At 40.1% G+C, this 17,560-nt stretch overlaps 2 protein-coding genes across 4 annotated transcripts in view; both read right to left on the bottom strand.

The window, feature by feature from the left end:
• Positions 1-1,596: 1,596 nt before the first annotated feature.
• The window catches only part of slc37a3 (solute carrier family 37 member 3), a 28,158-nt gene continuing 12,194 nt past the window's right edge, over positions 1,597-17,560 (bottom strand). For all 3 annotated transcript variants that reach the window (XM_079623673.1, XM_079623674.1, XM_079623675.1), the window contains 7 exons: positions 17,288-17,481; positions 17,058-17,199; positions 4,979-5,080; positions 4,802-4,849; positions 4,556-4,707; positions 3,004-3,069; positions 1,597-2,397 (listed from right to left, as the gene is read on the bottom strand). In XM_079623673.1, the coding sequence (XP_079479799.1) occupies positions 2,305-2,397; positions 3,004-3,069; positions 4,556-4,707; positions 4,802-4,849; positions 4,979-5,080; positions 17,058-17,199; positions 17,288-17,481 (797 nt within the window). In that variant the 3' untranslated portion in view covers positions 1,597-2,304. The remainder of the gene's footprint in view (positions 2,398-3,003; positions 3,070-4,555; positions 4,708-4,801; positions 4,850-4,978; positions 5,081-17,057; positions 17,200-17,287; positions 17,482-17,560) is intronic.
• LOC307004435 (uncharacterized protein) lies at positions 9,490-14,224 on the bottom strand. Its single transcript, XM_079623672.1, has 5 exons — positions 13,395-14,224; positions 11,600-12,181; positions 11,376-11,516; positions 10,935-11,187; positions 9,490-10,492 (listed from the first exon to the last, which is right to left on the bottom strand). Exons 1-5 carry the CDS (start codon positions 14,097-14,099, stop codon positions 9,831-9,833), a joined length of 2,343 nt encoding a protein of 780 aa, XP_079479798.1. The 5' UTR covers positions 14,100-14,224; the 3' UTR covers positions 9,490-9,830.

The following is a 17,560-nucleotide window of genomic DNA, read 5'->3' as shown; positions in this document are numbered from 1 at the left end:
TTATCAGTGTTGCATAGCGCTATGCCTTTGGGGAGTAAGGGAGTTACGTCAGCCTCAGATGGCTCAACGCGAATGGGTGCTGGCGAGGCAAGACGCAGTTGTTTCCTTATCACTCTTCCCAGTTAAAGCTGCAGTAACTTTTTTGGGTTCAAAATTATGCAAAATAAATAAAACTATGCTTGCCTTACTTCGATTCAAAATGGTAAGCTTGTAATAATGTTTTTAATTCCAGTGGTACTGGTGGATTTCCGTTGGAAATTTGAGCATGTCTTTGCGTCATTACGTCACATCTCACATAAAGAAGGTGTCACGGCTAGTATAGGCTATATTGCGTGAGGATGTTGGAGGTGGAGATTTGTAGCCTTTTCTCACAACACTTGATATAACAGCAATTTGATGGCAATTTGAGTGACAACTGGAGATTCACCCGTTGTAAAATGCAAAAGACTTCAGAGTGGCTACAGAAAAAAGACTGCAACCGGCCCATGCGAAAACAAGGATAAATATCGGAAGGGCATTAAATGTAGCCACGCAATGCTGATGTTGTTAAAATTAACAATTTGAGAACACAGTTTAATTTGCATGGTTTGACGTGATCGTTAGATTTAATCAGAGCATTTACTGCAATGCCTTTTTTCCCTTAGTTGGTCAGAACAAAAGTGGATGTTACTTTCTTCAGATGACATTTTCCGGTGAAAATTCTTATGTTGGTCATACTTCCAAAAAGTAGAATCTGTGATTCCGAATGACAGTATCCACACCGGCGCGACTGACAGCCGCACATTCTCCTCAATTGCAGATTTCGAACAGAGATGGCGACACAGACGAAAAACTACTGACTGCAGCTTTAATACTGGTATGTTTAAAGTGTTCATTCGGTTAAAGTTCATTAAATATTAAACGCAATGTTTTCTGAATCGATTATACATATGTTGTGTATTGAGTTTTATGTGACTTTTGTCTGACGCACATTGAGCTAACTAACTAGTGGTTTGTGCACATTGTGTAACGTGGGAAGAGGTTGGCGCAATGGATATTATTCTGATCAAGCGTCCCATATGTTTCCAGGTATTTTCAATTCTTCAACTCTACCAGTATAAAGTGATCTAATTTATGTAATTTGGGTCTATAATGTATATGTGGATTGTGCTTTTGAACAGGTGTATTCTATCTTTATTTCTCTTCTTCTGTAATACATTCCATCAACTTAGGCGTACAATGCTTTTGGGAAACTAAGCCCAGGACTGTATGTATGAACATGTAACCATACATGGTCCATGCATATATTGCAGTATATTAAAAACATATAAGCACCAGTTTCCCATATATGGAAATGTATTATGTAATCACATTTTTCAGTATATTCCCATATATTTTTGTTTCATTAGGGATAGGTTTGACTGGATGCCAACAATGTTTGCCACTGAACAATTGCCACTTGATTGAAAAAAGAAGATAAACAAATTACAACTAATTTAGGACAAGATGATAAGAGTGCTTGTGCATTTACTGATATGTTAACATTGACATACAGCTCAGTGAAAACAGTCAAGCTCTGTTAATCAGTCCTTTACTGAATCAATGATTGACTCTTAATTTGTTAAATCAATAAAGACATGTTGTTTGCCTGAATTTATTATTACTTAATAATAATATTAAGTGCAGGAACAATGGATCACATAATTCAAATATTTGAGCAATACCTGTACAGGTTCCAATAGTTGAAACAAAACATCAAATTGCTGTAGTGTTACATTTAAATATCCCATAATACACTTAACATGTGATACTAAAGTGTAACTGAGTGTTGTTTAGTGTGAATTTAAAAATCTGTGCAAATTTAACACACAAATTACAACCCCATGATGATGCTATGAATCTACTTCTTCAGTTCAAGCAACCATTCAATACAACAAGTCAATCAGGCTACAATCACCACGAGTCACTCAAGAGGGTCCTGCCCTCTAACAATAATAAAATTAGAATTTAAAAAACAAATGGAAAACATAAAAATAAAAAGTACAGGCACAGCAATACACAGTACTTAAGCAACATTCACTGTCTTCATAAATGAAATTACTTGAAGATAGGTTTATTCTTGCTTGCTGATCAGACTAGAATACAGGAACAATAAACACAGAATTGCTGCCTGTCTGAACAATGCCTTGATGTAGACTAAATGTGAGGTTTCTGTTTTCGAGAACAAAACATTCTTAAATAAGAGGTGCTACAAAAGCAAGTCTGTTTTTTCAAAATGTCAGATTTTCAATGAAGATTCGGGCAAAAGAAGTCACCCGAATGACCTCAGAGCTGATGTGTACGAGCTTGACTGTCTCGGCATAAGGAGCAGATTTCACGGAAGAGGAGTGGAATGATGAAGAGCACGCTGCACCCGGTCTGTGGACGAGAGAAAGACAAATGTTAAAGTGTCCGCTCTTGTCAGCTTTCAGAACACTGACTTTAGAGTAGATGGTAGATGGCACAGACTTTAGAGTAGATGGCACATTTAAGGAGAAGATCATGCTCATTTACGCAGTGTTCAAATCGTATACAAGCTTAAAGATCCATTAAAATTGTTTGATAAGCAGTTTTCTTTCTTGTGTTGATGTATTTCATATTGAAACAGGAAGTTTGGATTGGACACAGTAAAGAGATTGTACCCTTCCTTTAGTTTTTTTTAAGTATAGCCCATAAGTTTTAGTTACATTACTTTTATGAAGCATGATTTTCTGTTTTCTAGTCAGTGGTAAATGGTATTAAAGGGAGGTACGCTCTTATTCTAGAGAGCATTTGATTGGACACAATTCTGTGTGGTGCAGGATGAGTCATTCATATTCTTGGTCCATTTCTGTTTTAATGATTCAGTCTGGTGATGCTAATTACACAAATTACACTTCACCTTTAATTTGACAATAAAAAAACTATTCAGTGAACAGTGACTCATTTTTAGTCTAATGAAAAGATGTGCCTTTAGTGCTTGACTGTTGCATTAATATTACCTACCATGACTATGAAGAAATAGAAGACGCACATCCATCCAAATTTGCTCTCAATAAGCGACACCAGGTACTACAAGACAGAGACACTTTACAAATTAGTACTTATACATCAAGTTTTAGCAGCAAAAAACAAAACAATAACGGACCCTTTTCACAGATTTTGATGACACATTTCCACAGTCATCATCTAGTACCTACTATATGGTTTTCATATTATTATTTTTTTAAGAAAAAAGATTTCAGTTATTTCAAAGGTCTTGAGAGCCTAAGAACCAAAACACACAATGACACTGACCAAGCTAATAAATATAGAAGGATAAAAACGGCAATTTATTTCATGTATTTTGTCACAAAATAACGTTTTATTATGTATTGGGAATCACATGTTTCTCCTACTCTCTCTCCCATTCAAATACACACATACAGTAAGAACACACACTTGGACAGAAATGTGTTGTCAGTGCTGCTCTGACGATTTTATAAATAAAATAGTTTAGCAACTTAAAAGCTACACATAATAATAACGGCGCTGTACTTGAAGCCAATAAACGTACAGTTTTGCTATTTGTAGAGAAGCTGGTGTTGAACACTGTTGAGATGCGCAGACTCAGGTAATTCACACCCGCTTAATCTCGCTCTCTTTAATAACTGCATTAGACTGCTATGAGTGGCTCAAGCCTCTGTTACTAGCTTTACAATGACGGTTTGGAATCAGCAATGGAGGCGAGAGGTGAGATCTTAAGAAATTAGTCTTACACACAAGAGCGTTTTAAGGACAAAAACAGGTTTAAGGACTTGAAATTAAACACATTTGGACAATGTCTTGAGGTGTGGTAACCATAGTATAAGCGGAATAATTGACATTGAATTATTAGAAAATAATCCGCTTTGCGTCGTGGCCACATTACCACCTTAGGTGTCCATTATTTTCTAATAATAATTCAACCTTGTCTGTAAATGACAAAAGCGAATTAACGCTGCTGCGAGGGTGTTTCTAATAAAACAGCTGAGGGAGTGATGGCACTCATCTTTTTCTCCTCTGACTGCTGTAATCAATTTCTCTCTATTTTATTTTTTTCTCTTTTGGAAAGTCGTGGAAACTTTTTTCATTTTGCTATTGGAGCAAACGGGAATACAACAATTATATTTGCTGTCGTCTCCCATTCACCGCTATAGAAGTTTACCCAACTATGACGACTTCTGCTTCAGAGAACCCTGGAAATGTGAAAAGGGTCCATAATAATGAAAATAATGTCTTGAAACACAAAATAAACATCACACTTAGAACTAACTTTGGCAGAGCGACATATTTCAGGATGAAAAAGAAAATACAGTGGAAAAAGGACTTGATTTATTAATTTTACATTTGATTGGATTATGAGTAGAGGGCTATGACATTATTGATTAATTTTGTTTTGTACAAGTTATTAAAGCAGCATAAAGATTATTCTGGACTTCATGAGCCACATGAATACAGCAAGGTTAAAACAATTTTTTTTTAAACTTGACATCTCTAAGTTAATGGTTAAAAAGCATGCTTTTAGAAGATGCATTACCTGTCCCGCCGCAGCTCCAAAACTGCCTGTGCCGTCCACGATTCCTGTGACTGTGGCCAGAGCCTGCTGACTGTTCTGCAGCGCCTCCTGTCGGCCCAAATCTGCAGAGATTGCTGAACTGATCATGTTTGATGGGCCTCCAATAAGGAAACCTGAAATAAAATAATACCGAAATATATCATGTTAATAAATCCTTATATAAGGAGGAGGAATAACTGTTGACTTAAGTATATTATAATGTGTCACCTGTTGTTGCTAGAAGAGCTCCATTCACTATCTGGTCATTTGGAGAGTCTGAGCAAGCATTGAAAGAAATAAAAAAGTGACAAAATTATTCAGCTGTCATTTCTCGAATTAAGCAATAAAAGAAAGAAGGGTACTCAGATTCTCAAGACAATTTGATTTAGTCTTCTCTAAACTTACGGCTGTATCCGACTAATGCTCCCATGGCCAGCAGCAAACTGACTACTAACACAGGAGCTCGCTTTCCCAAAAGATCGGAGATCAAGCCTTGTACTGTTCCTCCTAGAAGAGATGAGCAAAATCTTTAAACTGTGTAAAGTGAAGCACAGAACCAGATGTAGTACCTAGACACTTGTTAATTTGTCATTTTTAGTCCTTTTGTGTCTTTTGACAAAAAATATCCTGTATATTTAAAAAAAAAAAAATCATGTGATATTTTATTCATTTTAGACTAAAATGGTATCTAATTTTAGTCAAAGAAAATAGCATTTTAGTTGAGAAGAAAGTTCAAAATTAAACCAAATATTTGAACAAATACTGCTTTTAAGAAAATGGGAGGGGGGGGGGACACACTGTATTTTATAAACAATTAAATAGTGTTGTCAAAGTTGATATTGTGGCTTTATATATGGTCAAACACTTGTCGTTTTTTAATATATATATTATTAACATATGACCAAAATCAAACTCAAATGGAGGTTTTTGACCAGTGAATGTCGAACTGCGTTTGGCATCATTTGAATGGCCGCATCTGAGGGTGTAACTGCATCGCATTACGTTTTCATGAACTTACAAGGTTATAAAGTTTATTGTAGCTGTACTCCAGTATGAAGACAGTATTGGCTATGACTCAATGACAAATGCTACACTAACAACTTTTCTCCGCTCCTCAAATACATAAAACAGTAGCCTTTATATCGCTATGTCTCTTGAGTAAAGAAAACGCTCTATTTATTCAAAAAATTTGTTCTTTAGCAGCAGAGACAGTCCAAATGCTCTCAGCAACTGCCTTAAGCACCTGGTCGTGGCGCCAGCGATAGCGCCCATCTTCAAGGGCTTTTGGACAGCTACTAAGGAGGTGCTCTAGGGATCCCCTTCCTGGACAAAGGTCTCAATTTTGCCCCAGATGTGGAGGTTTGCTGGACTTGGTAGGACATTGTAGACAGTTTGGTCTAAGAACCTGATACGATGGAAGTCTCCTTTCCAGATGTCGGCCCAGGTGATCTTACATTGCCGAACATTTTCACATTTAGTCCAAGCTCCTTGCTGTCCCATTCCGACCATCCTGCTAGCTCTGACTTCCTCCATGCCTGCTCGCACTTCCTCTTGAACAAGGTGTTGACGCTCTTTACCTTGACCATTGTCAACTCTTGTTACCGGGAAGTAGCCAAAGCCTGTACGCCCTGTTGCTATGTTCCGCACCAGTGCTTTTTGCCTCTGCAGTGACTTAGCCACCTCCAGCAATTTTCCTGCCTGTTCGCACCTGTATGCCAGCTGCTGCCACCTTTGGATCCCTGGACTCTCTATACTGCCATGCTTCCCGTGTTCTTGACACCATGAACTCCTCAGAAAGGCTGTTAATTGGGATTTGCATGACATTGCTGGTGCCGTACAAAGCAGCACTGCTCAGGGCACTTTCTCTCCAGGGCCTCGACAGTTGTTTCGACAGGACCTCTCTCAACATCACAATATGAATGGGCTAGTGAAAAAGGCTAAAGTGCGCTTTGTTTTGCGCCATTCAAGTAGCCTACATCACATCGTTCAGCACCTAAATAGGCTATGGAACCTGATAGGCATAGCCAAATAGACGCGCAAATAGACCTATGAAAAAAAAAAAAGAACAAGAAAAAAAATAGCTTATGCATTTACTTTCCCTTAAGGTTACTGTGCAGGAAAAGGATATCGTCCACAGTGCCAGGTTTAAGTTGCGTTCTCCGTTCTTGAACAACAAATCCAGCTGTGGAAAAGTCTCTCTCTCACTCGCAGCGCTCGATGCTGGGATGGAGAGAACATTCCGCGCAATCATTGCCAGGTTGGGAAATGTTTTCGCATGCTCCTTCCACCACAACAAAACATCGAAAGGATCCCTTGGGTGGCTTGAACTTTTACATCATCCATAGCTACTCCTGTCTCCTGCAACGCTCCAACTAGGCTATGAGAAGCATCAACGAAAGTCGCACTGTCGCAGTGGTGACGTGATGGGTCCAAAGGTCATATCGTTGTTGCGTATGTGCAATGATAATTTAGACACAAATATTTCACATATTTTTCATCCGCTACTACCCGCCCGCAAGGAGTTAATTGTCCGCCCGCATCCCCGCCCATGAATTTTAGGAATGTCACACAATCCACAATCCACAATTTCATCAAAGGGCCTCTGCACTCTACCTCTGCCGACTTCACAATCATGTTCATGGCAAGGGCGAATGACTGAGATGGTACAACCTGTAATTATGCCTTTCTCTAACCGATGCCAGTCTGATGCACCTGACCCAGTAGTGGCTCTTAACCTGAACTTGCAATAATAATCCAGGATGAATTCCGTGATTTTGCTGGGAACATAATGTCGCTGGAGGGCAAGCACAATGAGATTGTGTGGCATGGAGCCATATGCATTAGCAAGGTCCAACCCATAACATTGAAAGGTCTCCTTTTCCTTCACGAGCCTCCCTAATGATTTGTGTTATGACTCCTGTGTGTTCCAAACAGCCAGGGACTCCCGGGATTCCATCTTTCTGAACAGAGGTGTCAATATAGTTGTTCTTCAAGAGGTAGTACTCAGTTAGTCATCGTGACAAGACACTGAAGAATAGCTTGCCTTCGGCGCTTAGCAGTGAGATGACTCTAAACTGACTGATGTTCTTTGAATTTTCTTCCTTGGGGATCCATACACCTTCTGCGTATCTCCACTGCTTGGCAACTCTTCCCCTGCACCAGTTCACCCTCAGACTCTTCCACAGGTACCGAAGGAGTTGCGGGCAGCGCTTGCACACAGTGTATGGAACTCCACTAGGCCCTGGAGCGGAGGCTGATCTAGCTTTTTTCACCACCTCCTGAACCTCTGTCCAGCTGGGCTCAGAGGTTCATGACAAATTCAACTGTCGGAGGATGTGGGGTTATTAGGGCTGTGTGTGGTTCCCGTTCCAGGTCCCTATCTGGGTCACTCAAGGTGTTGTGCAAAAAAGAGTTCACCTCCTCGGTTGAGCATGTGAGGCTGCCACTGCGCTTGTCACCAAGAAGCTTCTTAGTCATTTATATAGCGCTTTTTACAATACAGATTGTATCAAAGCAGCTTCACAGTGATAACATGAAAATAATACAAAAAACAATTTCATCATCGTCCACCTTTAAGGCAGATCTATAATATTGTTGAATATTAAATGTCCCCAACTAAGCAAGCCAGAAGGCAAGGCAACAGCGACAAGGAACCAAAACTCCATCAGGTGACAGAATGGAGAAAAAAACCTTGGGAGAACCCAGGCTCAGTCGGGGCCAGTTCTCCTCTGGCCAATGAGTGAACAGTGTATGAAGTTCAGAATGAATCAGAGTATTTGTCCAGTTCCGGTTGGTTGAAGTCGGAGTGGAGAGGAGGAGAGACTGGTTGACACTTCAGGTCAGCGTCGTCGTCGTGTCCTGGCGCTGGTCCTTCATCAGATCTGGATACGGCCTGGTTCCGTTGGACAGCGGTAAACCTCGGGATAGACAGAGAGACTAATATTAGCGTAGACGCCATCCTTCTTATGTACCAAGTACATCAGGATTTACGGGAAGTGTTCCCGGTCCCGGCTGTTCTAAACTACGCAGCCTAACATTGAATTATATAAGTCTATAATGTGTTATGTGTATGCTAGGCCGAAGAGATGTGTTTTTAGTCTAGATTTGAACTGACAGAGTGTGTCTGCTTCCCGGACAATGGTAGGAAGACTGTTCCAAAGTTTTGGTGTTAAGTAGGAAAAGGATCTACCGCCAGCAGTCGATTTTGATATTCTAGGTATTATTAACTGGCCGGAATTTTGAGATCGCAGTAGACGTGAAGGACTATAATGCGTTAAGAGCTCGCTCAAGTACTGCGGAGCTAAACCATTTAGTGCTTTGTAAGTGATCAGCAATATTTTAAAATGTATACGATGTTTAATAGGCAGCCAATGCAGTGTTGACAGAACGGGGCTAATATGGTCATACTTCCTGGTTCTAGTAAGAACTCGAGCTGCTGAGTTTTGAACTAGCTGTAGTTTGTTTAAGCGTGCAGGGCAACCACCCAGTAGAGCATTACAATAATCTAGCCTTGAGGTAATAAACGCATGAACTAATTGTTCTGCATTATTCATTGAGAGCATATGACGTAATTTAGATATATTTTTAAGATGGAAGAAAGCGGTTTTACAGATACTAGACACATGACTTTCAAATGAAACAGGGTATCTGCACATTTTTTAACAGCAAATTTAATAACTTTTAAGACCTTTTTAAGTCCTCTAAAAGGAAAATTTAAGACTTTACCACGACAAAAAAAAAGACATGGAAGACAGCCCCAGGACATTACAAAAGCCCACAAATACACAAAAGTATTCAACATACTTTCTCTAAATGATGGGTAAATGTGGCTGCCAAAAGCCTTGAGGTGGGATGAATGCAAGCACATTCAATAATCTTTGCATAGACCTAATGAATGAAGATCCAGTCGGACAATTGAAGGAAAGATCAGGATCAGACATTTATTTAAAAGTGCTTTGTTCAGCTACTACTTTCAGTGCTGTGAAGATGTCAAACTTCCAATATGGTCAACAATGGGATTAATGCCAACCTGGCAATCCAAAGAAGATATACATGTATAACAGAATACAAACAGAATAGCATGAAAATAGTCATGCTTACATGGGATGTCAAATAATAGAGAAACGGCTTCGGACATCCCTATGAAGCCACAGTGCTCATCAAACAAAAAAGGAACTGAAATTATTTTGCAAATAATCCAAATAAATTACCAAAGGTACATGTAAACCTTCAACTTTTAAGTACTCAAACTCAATGCCTATGACAGTTTTGTCAATTCTACAATCTTGTTTTCAATTTCTGCATCCAACTCAATTAGTTCTTTGTGTTTATCTTTAGCTCGTCTCCTCAAAGAATTGGATTCTGTGATCAATGTGGCCATTTTACTACCACCTGAATTTTCGGCTTGCTCTGCCATTCTATCTGCATCTTTCTCCAAAGATGTGCAAATTTCTCGAATTGATTTTTTCTTTTGCTTTAGCTCTTTCAGATCCTCTTCGACATACTTTCTTTTCTTGGAGTTTTCTTCTGTCTCTCTCTTCTTTTTTTCCTCTTCCAAGTGCGCCCGGTAACGGCTCCGTGCTGAGGCACAGTGACTGATTAGCTCTTTTGAAAGAGGCACTTGTGTCACCCCCCCACAAACTTTCACTTGATCACAGATGAGCCTTTGAATAACAACTGTCTCCTCAGACATGTTGCACGTCTCCACTTCTTTGTTGACGGAGAAGCCCCGCTCCACTTCAGCTTGTCCATGTGAGAGGAGTAGTAACTTCTTGCAGAAGTTCCACAGATCAGTGTAAGAACTGAGATTCTGAGACAGGAATGTGTCAACCCTGGACACTGACGGCTGGAAGTTTGCAAATTCCAGCGATTTGGCCTCATTGGAAAGAGCCTTCTCAAACTGTTGAGAAATCACATCACCTGTAATTATGCACAAAGGAGAGCCAGTGTGAATAAACAAATTTGCATTACAACATAAAAGGCAAAGTCGCGTTCTAAAGAGCCCAAATCCACACTGATTTCATAAATTTACTTCCATGACTAATATTTTTACTAAGATGCCTGGGTTCTGCAGCTCATTGGTTTGCACTCAAGTCATGCCAACCTGCCCTATTTAAAAATAAAAATAAACGCAAAAAATAAATAAGAAAGTGTCGTTTTTTTGTGTGGAATGGCCTGTTTAAATAGTAGACAAACTTTACCTCTACCAAATATGTACACAGTATCAAATATGTACACAGAAATGAGAATACATGTTGACTTTTATGTTACAGGTTATGTTATAGGTATTGGTCTTGACTGATACAAATGGTAGGAAGTGTGTAAACAGTGAGTGCCATTCTATTCTTATCCTATAATTTACCAGAAGATATCCCGCCTGTCAACTGTTTGTCCAGCACAAACTTCTCAATGAGGCGTTTCAGTTTCTCCAGGCATTCGTCAGGGCTGGAATACATTTTTCTTGGGTCCAGACACATCATGTTATGGACAGTGGCATATTTTAGAGGGCACTTATCCAGTGCCTTCTTGCATATTTTTGAAAGCGCACCCTGGCATTCTTTTTTAAACTGCAGCACACCAAGCTCGCTTACCCTGCCCTTGGCCCCTGACAGTCCCTGACAGAAAAAAAACATTGGTTTGTCAAATATACAACATTTCTGTCCCTCTCTACATAGTCTGCAATAATTAAGCATAATACACTGAGATTAATGGCACCCCTTTTCAGAACACGCACACACACACACACTAATGTTGACATCTACATGTCATTGTGAACTACTTTGATGAAACTGAATATACCCACCTTAATAACAGCTGCTGCACCCATGCCAATGTCAACATCTTTTGTGCCAAGCCAAAGCTTCTGGTCTGTGACATCGAGCCTCACCAGCTTATATGGACTCGTGGGCAACGCATCGCGCTTGATGAATCGTTTGAGAAGGCTCTAGTAAAATAAAAATATATATTTGAGTTAGATCAGTGAATTTCTGTGTATTAAAGGTGTTGTGCATTATGACAAATAATTACCCTTATCAAATCCTCCAAGTCTTTCCACAGGAAGGGAATCATGGGAGCATCTTTTTGATATTTTTCCAGAAATGGTTGAAAGGCTCTTGCTATGAACACAAAGAAGTGGAGTTTGGCACATATGAGAGGATCCTTTCTTGCATCAGAGAGGGTGTCGAATGATGCATTCCCTGGGTTCTTCACCTTCTTTGTTGACACTTGGTCAACAAACTTCTCAATAGAGGGCCAAATTTCAATGGCCCTCTCTGCAGCAGGCACATTTTCAAGCCAACGATGGCCACAGAAGGATAAGGGGAATGTGGTTGACAGTGTTGCAGATGTGAAATCCTCTCTTCTTGCTGGGGCATTATTGAAGAGATAGTGGAGAGATCTTAGCACCTTTTCTACATGCCACACCTCAAATCCACCTTTAAATGAATTGTGTAGGGTGTGGATACCACAGCTTCCTACCACTTGGAGTTGAATCCCCCCAAACTGTTCTCCATGTTCCAGTTGTAGGAGATCCATGAATTTCCAATTTACTGCGGGTCCATCCATTGACACAGAGATCATGTTCCTTAAATTAAGTTCCTTGGTGCCCTCCTGAAATTATTAAAAAATAAAATATAAACAAAGTACACCTCAAGAATAATCACGCTTTCATTCATTTTCACTCAGATTAGATGGTTTGTCTAGACTAAAGTAGTGATTCTCAAACTGTGGTCTGGGGGATGGTTGTATGCCAGATTACCAAAGAGGTCTGTGAGCAAAAGTCAACAACAAAAATTCACTTTCATTACTTGTTTTCTAATCATGCACATTATTAGCAGGTGAAGTTAGCCATGGTTTCAGAAAACTAAAATGGACTTTATTTTTGTATGCATTTAGGAATGATCATTAAGCCAAATATGTCAAGATTGTTTTTGTTTAAATTGGCCAAACTTGGTTTGAAAAAAAGTTTGAGAAACACATCTTAAGCCATTAGTGAATGCTTGCAAATTGGGCCTATGTGATATGGTTCAATGTCAAAATTGTTAACTTAAAATTGAGAAGAACAAAACAGATATTTGGAGTCTAATTATGAACTGGCCTACATTGTTATTTAATTCAATTGACTTTAATTCATGACTTTTCACATAAAAAATATGCATTAAGCATAAAGCATATTGAATGCTTTATACAATAAAGTTATTTACAGCACTGCCTTCCTTCCTAGATGTCACCCACCCACAACATTTTTTTTTACTGATTGGCTGGGACAATATATCGATGCATCGTGAATCGAGAAATTATTCTGGATAGATTCCAATTTTAATGAATGCATCGCAATTCTCTCTCGAATCGATTCTGAGTTTAGTTTTTAACAGCAGGTGGCACTGCGTGCTTTAGAAACAGCCGTAATCTGCTGGCTTCCAATGCCTTACACACACCACTTGAACCTACTTAAAATAATAATTCATAAAGTTTGAAAAGGTTGAAGTGAAGTACAAAGCGTGTTTGCAGTGGGCTGTTTACATTAATCTCGTGTCATAAAAGCATGATCAAGTATTCTCACTCAGCCGAACGCACGAACGCTCTTCTTCGTGAGCATTTGAGTGTGCGGTTAAAAACTAGCCTAGAGCGCATCTGCAAAAACTAAGCACAGTCAGAAACAATTCGTGATGCATTCAGAAAAAAATTAGAATGCATTCAGAAAAAAATTAGAATCGATCCAAGCATCGATATATTGTCCCAAATATTCATTAGGATATAACATGAAAACACAAATAATTTTAACATATTCAAAGCATTTTAAATGTAACTTAAAGAGTATTACCTTAAAATGCTCCAGCAAGTCTTCTGCCGTTGAGTGGCCCAAAAACTGAGAACCAAGATAACGAGACCTGACAATCGGGGTGCCGGTCTCGTCGGTTGACCAATGTCTGACGTGCAAGTCCAACTGTTTAGTTTTAGTTGTTGTGTTCATGGACTCATCGAACATTATTATGAAAGCGTCCTTGTTTGCCCGTGAAATTAGTTCCTTCTTTAGGTATGGGGCAACACCAAATCGTGCCAAATATGCGGTTTTGTCCTTTCCACATGTAAACGTACTCGCACACTCTGAGTCAGGGAACATTGCTTGAAAAACTAGGTGGATGTCCTCGTTTGAGTTGTACGAGTGGTGGCGGCTTACGGTTTGAAATACCCATAGTATTTCGGCCTTAAGTGTAGCTACATTCGCAAAGCTACCGAAGGCATTGCTTGACGAAGTGGACGGCCTTGTGGAAGGCTGAGAGGTCGAAGTGCTAACAGAAGAAGATGAGAACATGCTTATGGGCAAACTACTTGCCTGCGACGACACATACTTCTTGTGCTTCTCTGCTTTCATGTGTGAATCGAGCGCTATGTGGCCCATTGTCCCCAGCTGTATCGTCTTTTTACATAAAGCACACCTCGCTTCATGATTACTGGCTGTTTTCTTCAGCCACCCCCGATACTTTTCGTCCTCCAACCAATTGTCATTAAACACACATTTGCCCATGCTTGTGCTTTCGCTTTAACCAAAATGCTGTGGTGGCGAACCATCAACGCAACGCATTCATCAATCACTTACTCGTATGTCACATATGGAATGATTGCACCCACATAGATCAAAGTGCTGCCCCCAAATGGCGCGCTGGTCAAAATGCGGTTAAAAAAAAGAAAAGCGGATGACGAGTCGGACATGAAATTTAAGGTCCCACATGAAATTTAAGACCTCCTTATCGAAAATTCCCGAATTCAAGACATTTTCAGACCTTAAAAATTATAATTTTTATTTAAGACGTTTCAAGACTTTTTAAGGACCCGCGGGTACCCTGTGAAAGATTGGTATCAAAGAGCACACCCAGGTTCCTAAGCGACGACGAAGACTTAACAGAGCAGCCATCAAGTGTTAGACAGTACTCTAGGTTATTACGTGTGGAAGTTTTTTGTCCAATAATTAGATTCTCTGTTTTTTCTGAATTTAGTAGTAGGAAATTACTAGTCATCCCATTTTTTATATCAGCTATGCATTCCGTTAATTTTGTGAATTGGTAGGTTTCGTTAGGTTTTGAAGAAATATACAGCTGAGTATCGTCGGCATAACAGTGAAAGCTAATTCCATGTTTCCTAATGATATCTCCTAATGGTAGCATATACAGAGTGAACAGCAGCGGTCCTAGTACTGAGCCTTGTGGTACACCATACTGAACTTGTGATCGATAAGACATCTCTTCATTTACTGCTACAAACTGATAACGGTCAGATAAGTATGATTTAAACCATGCTAGTGCAATTCCACTAATGCCAACATAATGTTTGAGTCTATTTAAAAGGATGTTGTGGTCAATGGTGTCAAATGCAGCACTAAGATCAAGTAATACTAATAGAGAGATACAACCACGATCGGATGATAAGAGCAAATCATTTGTGACTCTAACGAGAGCTGTCTCGGTACTATGGTACGGTCTAAATCCGGACTGAAAATCCTTGCAGATATAATTTCTTTCAAGAAAGGAACACAATTGTGAGGATACTGCTTTTTCTAATATCTTTGACAGAAATGGCAGATTAGAGATCGGCCTGTAATTGACTAGTTTTGTAGGATCAAGTTGCTGTTTTTTAACAAGCGGTTTAATCATAGCTAGCTTAAAGGTTTTTGGTACGTATCCTAGAGACAAAGATGAATTAATGATATTAAGAAGAGGATCTATGACATCTGGAAGCATCTCTTTCAGCAGCTTAGTTGGAATAGGGTCTAACATGCACGTTGTCGATTTAGATGATTTGACGAGTTTGCAAAATTCTTCCTCTCCTATAGCAATGAATGAATCAAATTTCCCCCTCAGGGAGACTACAACGCACTTCCTGATGGCTTCCTTCCTTAGTGAAGGAAAAGGGGTTGGAAATAACGCACTTCCTGATGGCTTCCTTCCTTAGTGAAGGAAAAGGGGTTGGAAATAAAGGCAGCACGCTTCCTCGCTCTTTCCTTGCCTTAAGCTCATCGAGTGGTTGCTTTTCTTCTTCTCTAGCCACCTTATACTGTTGTTTAAGCCCTCGGAGCTCCTCCTGACGCAGTTGATGTATCTGTGTGACTCTACGGTTCCAAGCGTAGAAGGGCTTGGCATTTCCATTCTCAACATAGCCATATCTCTCAGCCGCGTAGCTGACTATAATTGCCGTCATGGTCTCTAGACGGCTGTCCACTTCCCCCTTAGCTGTAGCTTTAAGGATCTTGCTAACATCGATGTCAAACTGCGACCACATGGTTTGGCCACTTGATCTGCTTCTGTGGGATTATTCTGCAGGGATTGGAGGGCTCTACTGCTTGGAGGGACTGGGCTCTGTGGGGTGAATCCTGGCCGGGCTCCTCCTGCGTCTCACCAGGATCAGATTCTATGCGCTGCAGTGCATTCTCCTGCTCTGTGCATTTCATCCTTGCCTGATGTATTTTCAGGCCGTGCAGCTTCTTGCATACCTTTCTGCAGATGCATCTTGCTTGCATTGTCAAATTTCCGTTTGCCTGGGTCGATAACATTAGATCCGTCCTATTGGGGTTCTCATTCCCCCCCCCCCTCTCGGGCTCCCCTGGGGATATCTCTCAAAAGGTTTTTCCGTAGCAATTTTGGTTTCTCCCTCACGGAAGATTCAGGTTGGGTTGCTGGCCCTTCCCGTCCCGGGTGCCGTCTTCCCGGCTGCCAACTGCCTTTCCAGTTGTCACCAAACTGTCCTTGGTTGCCACCCAGTCTATCCCTGGGAGTCACTGACTGAGTCAGATGTGAATGTAAAGGATACATCATGCAGATGCACTGAGACACATCCTCAGTGATAAAATATTTGCAAAATATAGTGGTTAAATATTTGCAAAAACCACAAACAAAAGTAAAGGTTGATCATTCAATAGCAATGATTAATGAAATATAGAAATAAGACGTTTCCGCCCAACAGCAACAATATGCAACTTATCTTCTCTTATTTCTATCTCCTAACACATGTGTCTGCTTCCCTAAACCATTTACTTTCATCGCTGTGTCAATTACAATAGTGTACATTCTACATTGTCTGTGTTCTTTAGTGCATTTACGGAAAGAGCTGTTCACGACATGACTCACACAATCTGACTAGCTTGTTATTTAGTTCAGGTTGACATTTACATAATTTAGTGGATATGTAAAGGCCAATCCATACCGCCCCGAAAGACACCAACAGACACTTCCACGGGTTCTATCAGATCAGTGTGTTACTATGTTACTAAGATGTGCATTTTTCATTTTGTGTTTACCATCACCGGTCATTAACCAAGAGTTTTTAGATTTTTGCCAGTTTCTCAGTAATTCCAATGATGAGATAAACAATGGTAACAGCAAACATCTTTCAATTCGGTGTGATGTCGTTTCTTCATGTTTCTTCATGATGTCGTTCAGAGTGATCAGAGAACGCATAAATTTGATTGGTAACGTCTGGTTACCAAACTCACCAACAATTCCTCCCACATCATACCACACAGATAGTCGGTCGGCCTGAACTTCCTTCCAGCCGAAGTTATTGCTGAGATAAAATGGCAGCCAGAAGAAGAAAGAGTAGTTGACCAGCTTCAGACATGCATAAGCCAGGGAATACTGCAAGAGACAGACAATAAATACATTTCAAATCTAGTGGACAATAATGGATAAGGATAAGTAAGGAAGTGTTTAAATGGACACTGACGGGAAGGACTCCAGGCAGGCAGAAGGCCTGTAGGAAGCCGATGGCTTTGGGCTGTGGTTCAGGTTTCTCTTCCTGCTGCTGAATGGAGGAGTTTTCCTCACATAACTCATCTTCATCATCACTCATCAGAGGACGCTGACTGTCTGAATCTCTTGTCACTGATCTCAGACTTGTCTCAGAGGGGTCACTTAGTCCTTAAAAAGAGACCAACAGATGAGAACACTTTTTTACATCAAGTTCAATATTACAGGGGCCCATTTGTGGGATCAACGC

This window comes from Phoxinus phoxinus (genome assembly GCF_949152265.1).
Source record: "Phoxinus phoxinus genome assembly, chromosome: 9".
Classification (NCBI taxonomy): domain Eukaryota; kingdom Metazoa; phylum Chordata; class Actinopteri; order Cypriniformes; family Leuciscidae; genus Phoxinus; species Phoxinus phoxinus.
This window is presented reverse-complemented; position numbering and strand designations above follow the sequence as displayed.

What these genes read in the sequence shown, in the direction of transcription:
- LOC307004435 (XM_079623672.1), bottom strand. Translation starts at nt 14,099, where the DNA reads ATGGGCAAATGTGTGTTTAATGACAATTGGTTGGAGGACGAAAAGTAT. An exon ending in ACTTGGAGGATTTGATAAGG is followed by an intron (nt 11,517 to 11,599) that starts GTAATTATTTGT and finishes TTATTTTACTAG; the next exon opens with AGCCTTCTCAAACGATTCAT. An exon ending in GTGCAGCAGCTGTTATTAAG is followed by an intron (nt 11,188 to 11,375) that starts GTGGGTATATTC and finishes TTTTTCTGTCAG; the next exon opens with GGACTGTCAGGGGCCAAGGG.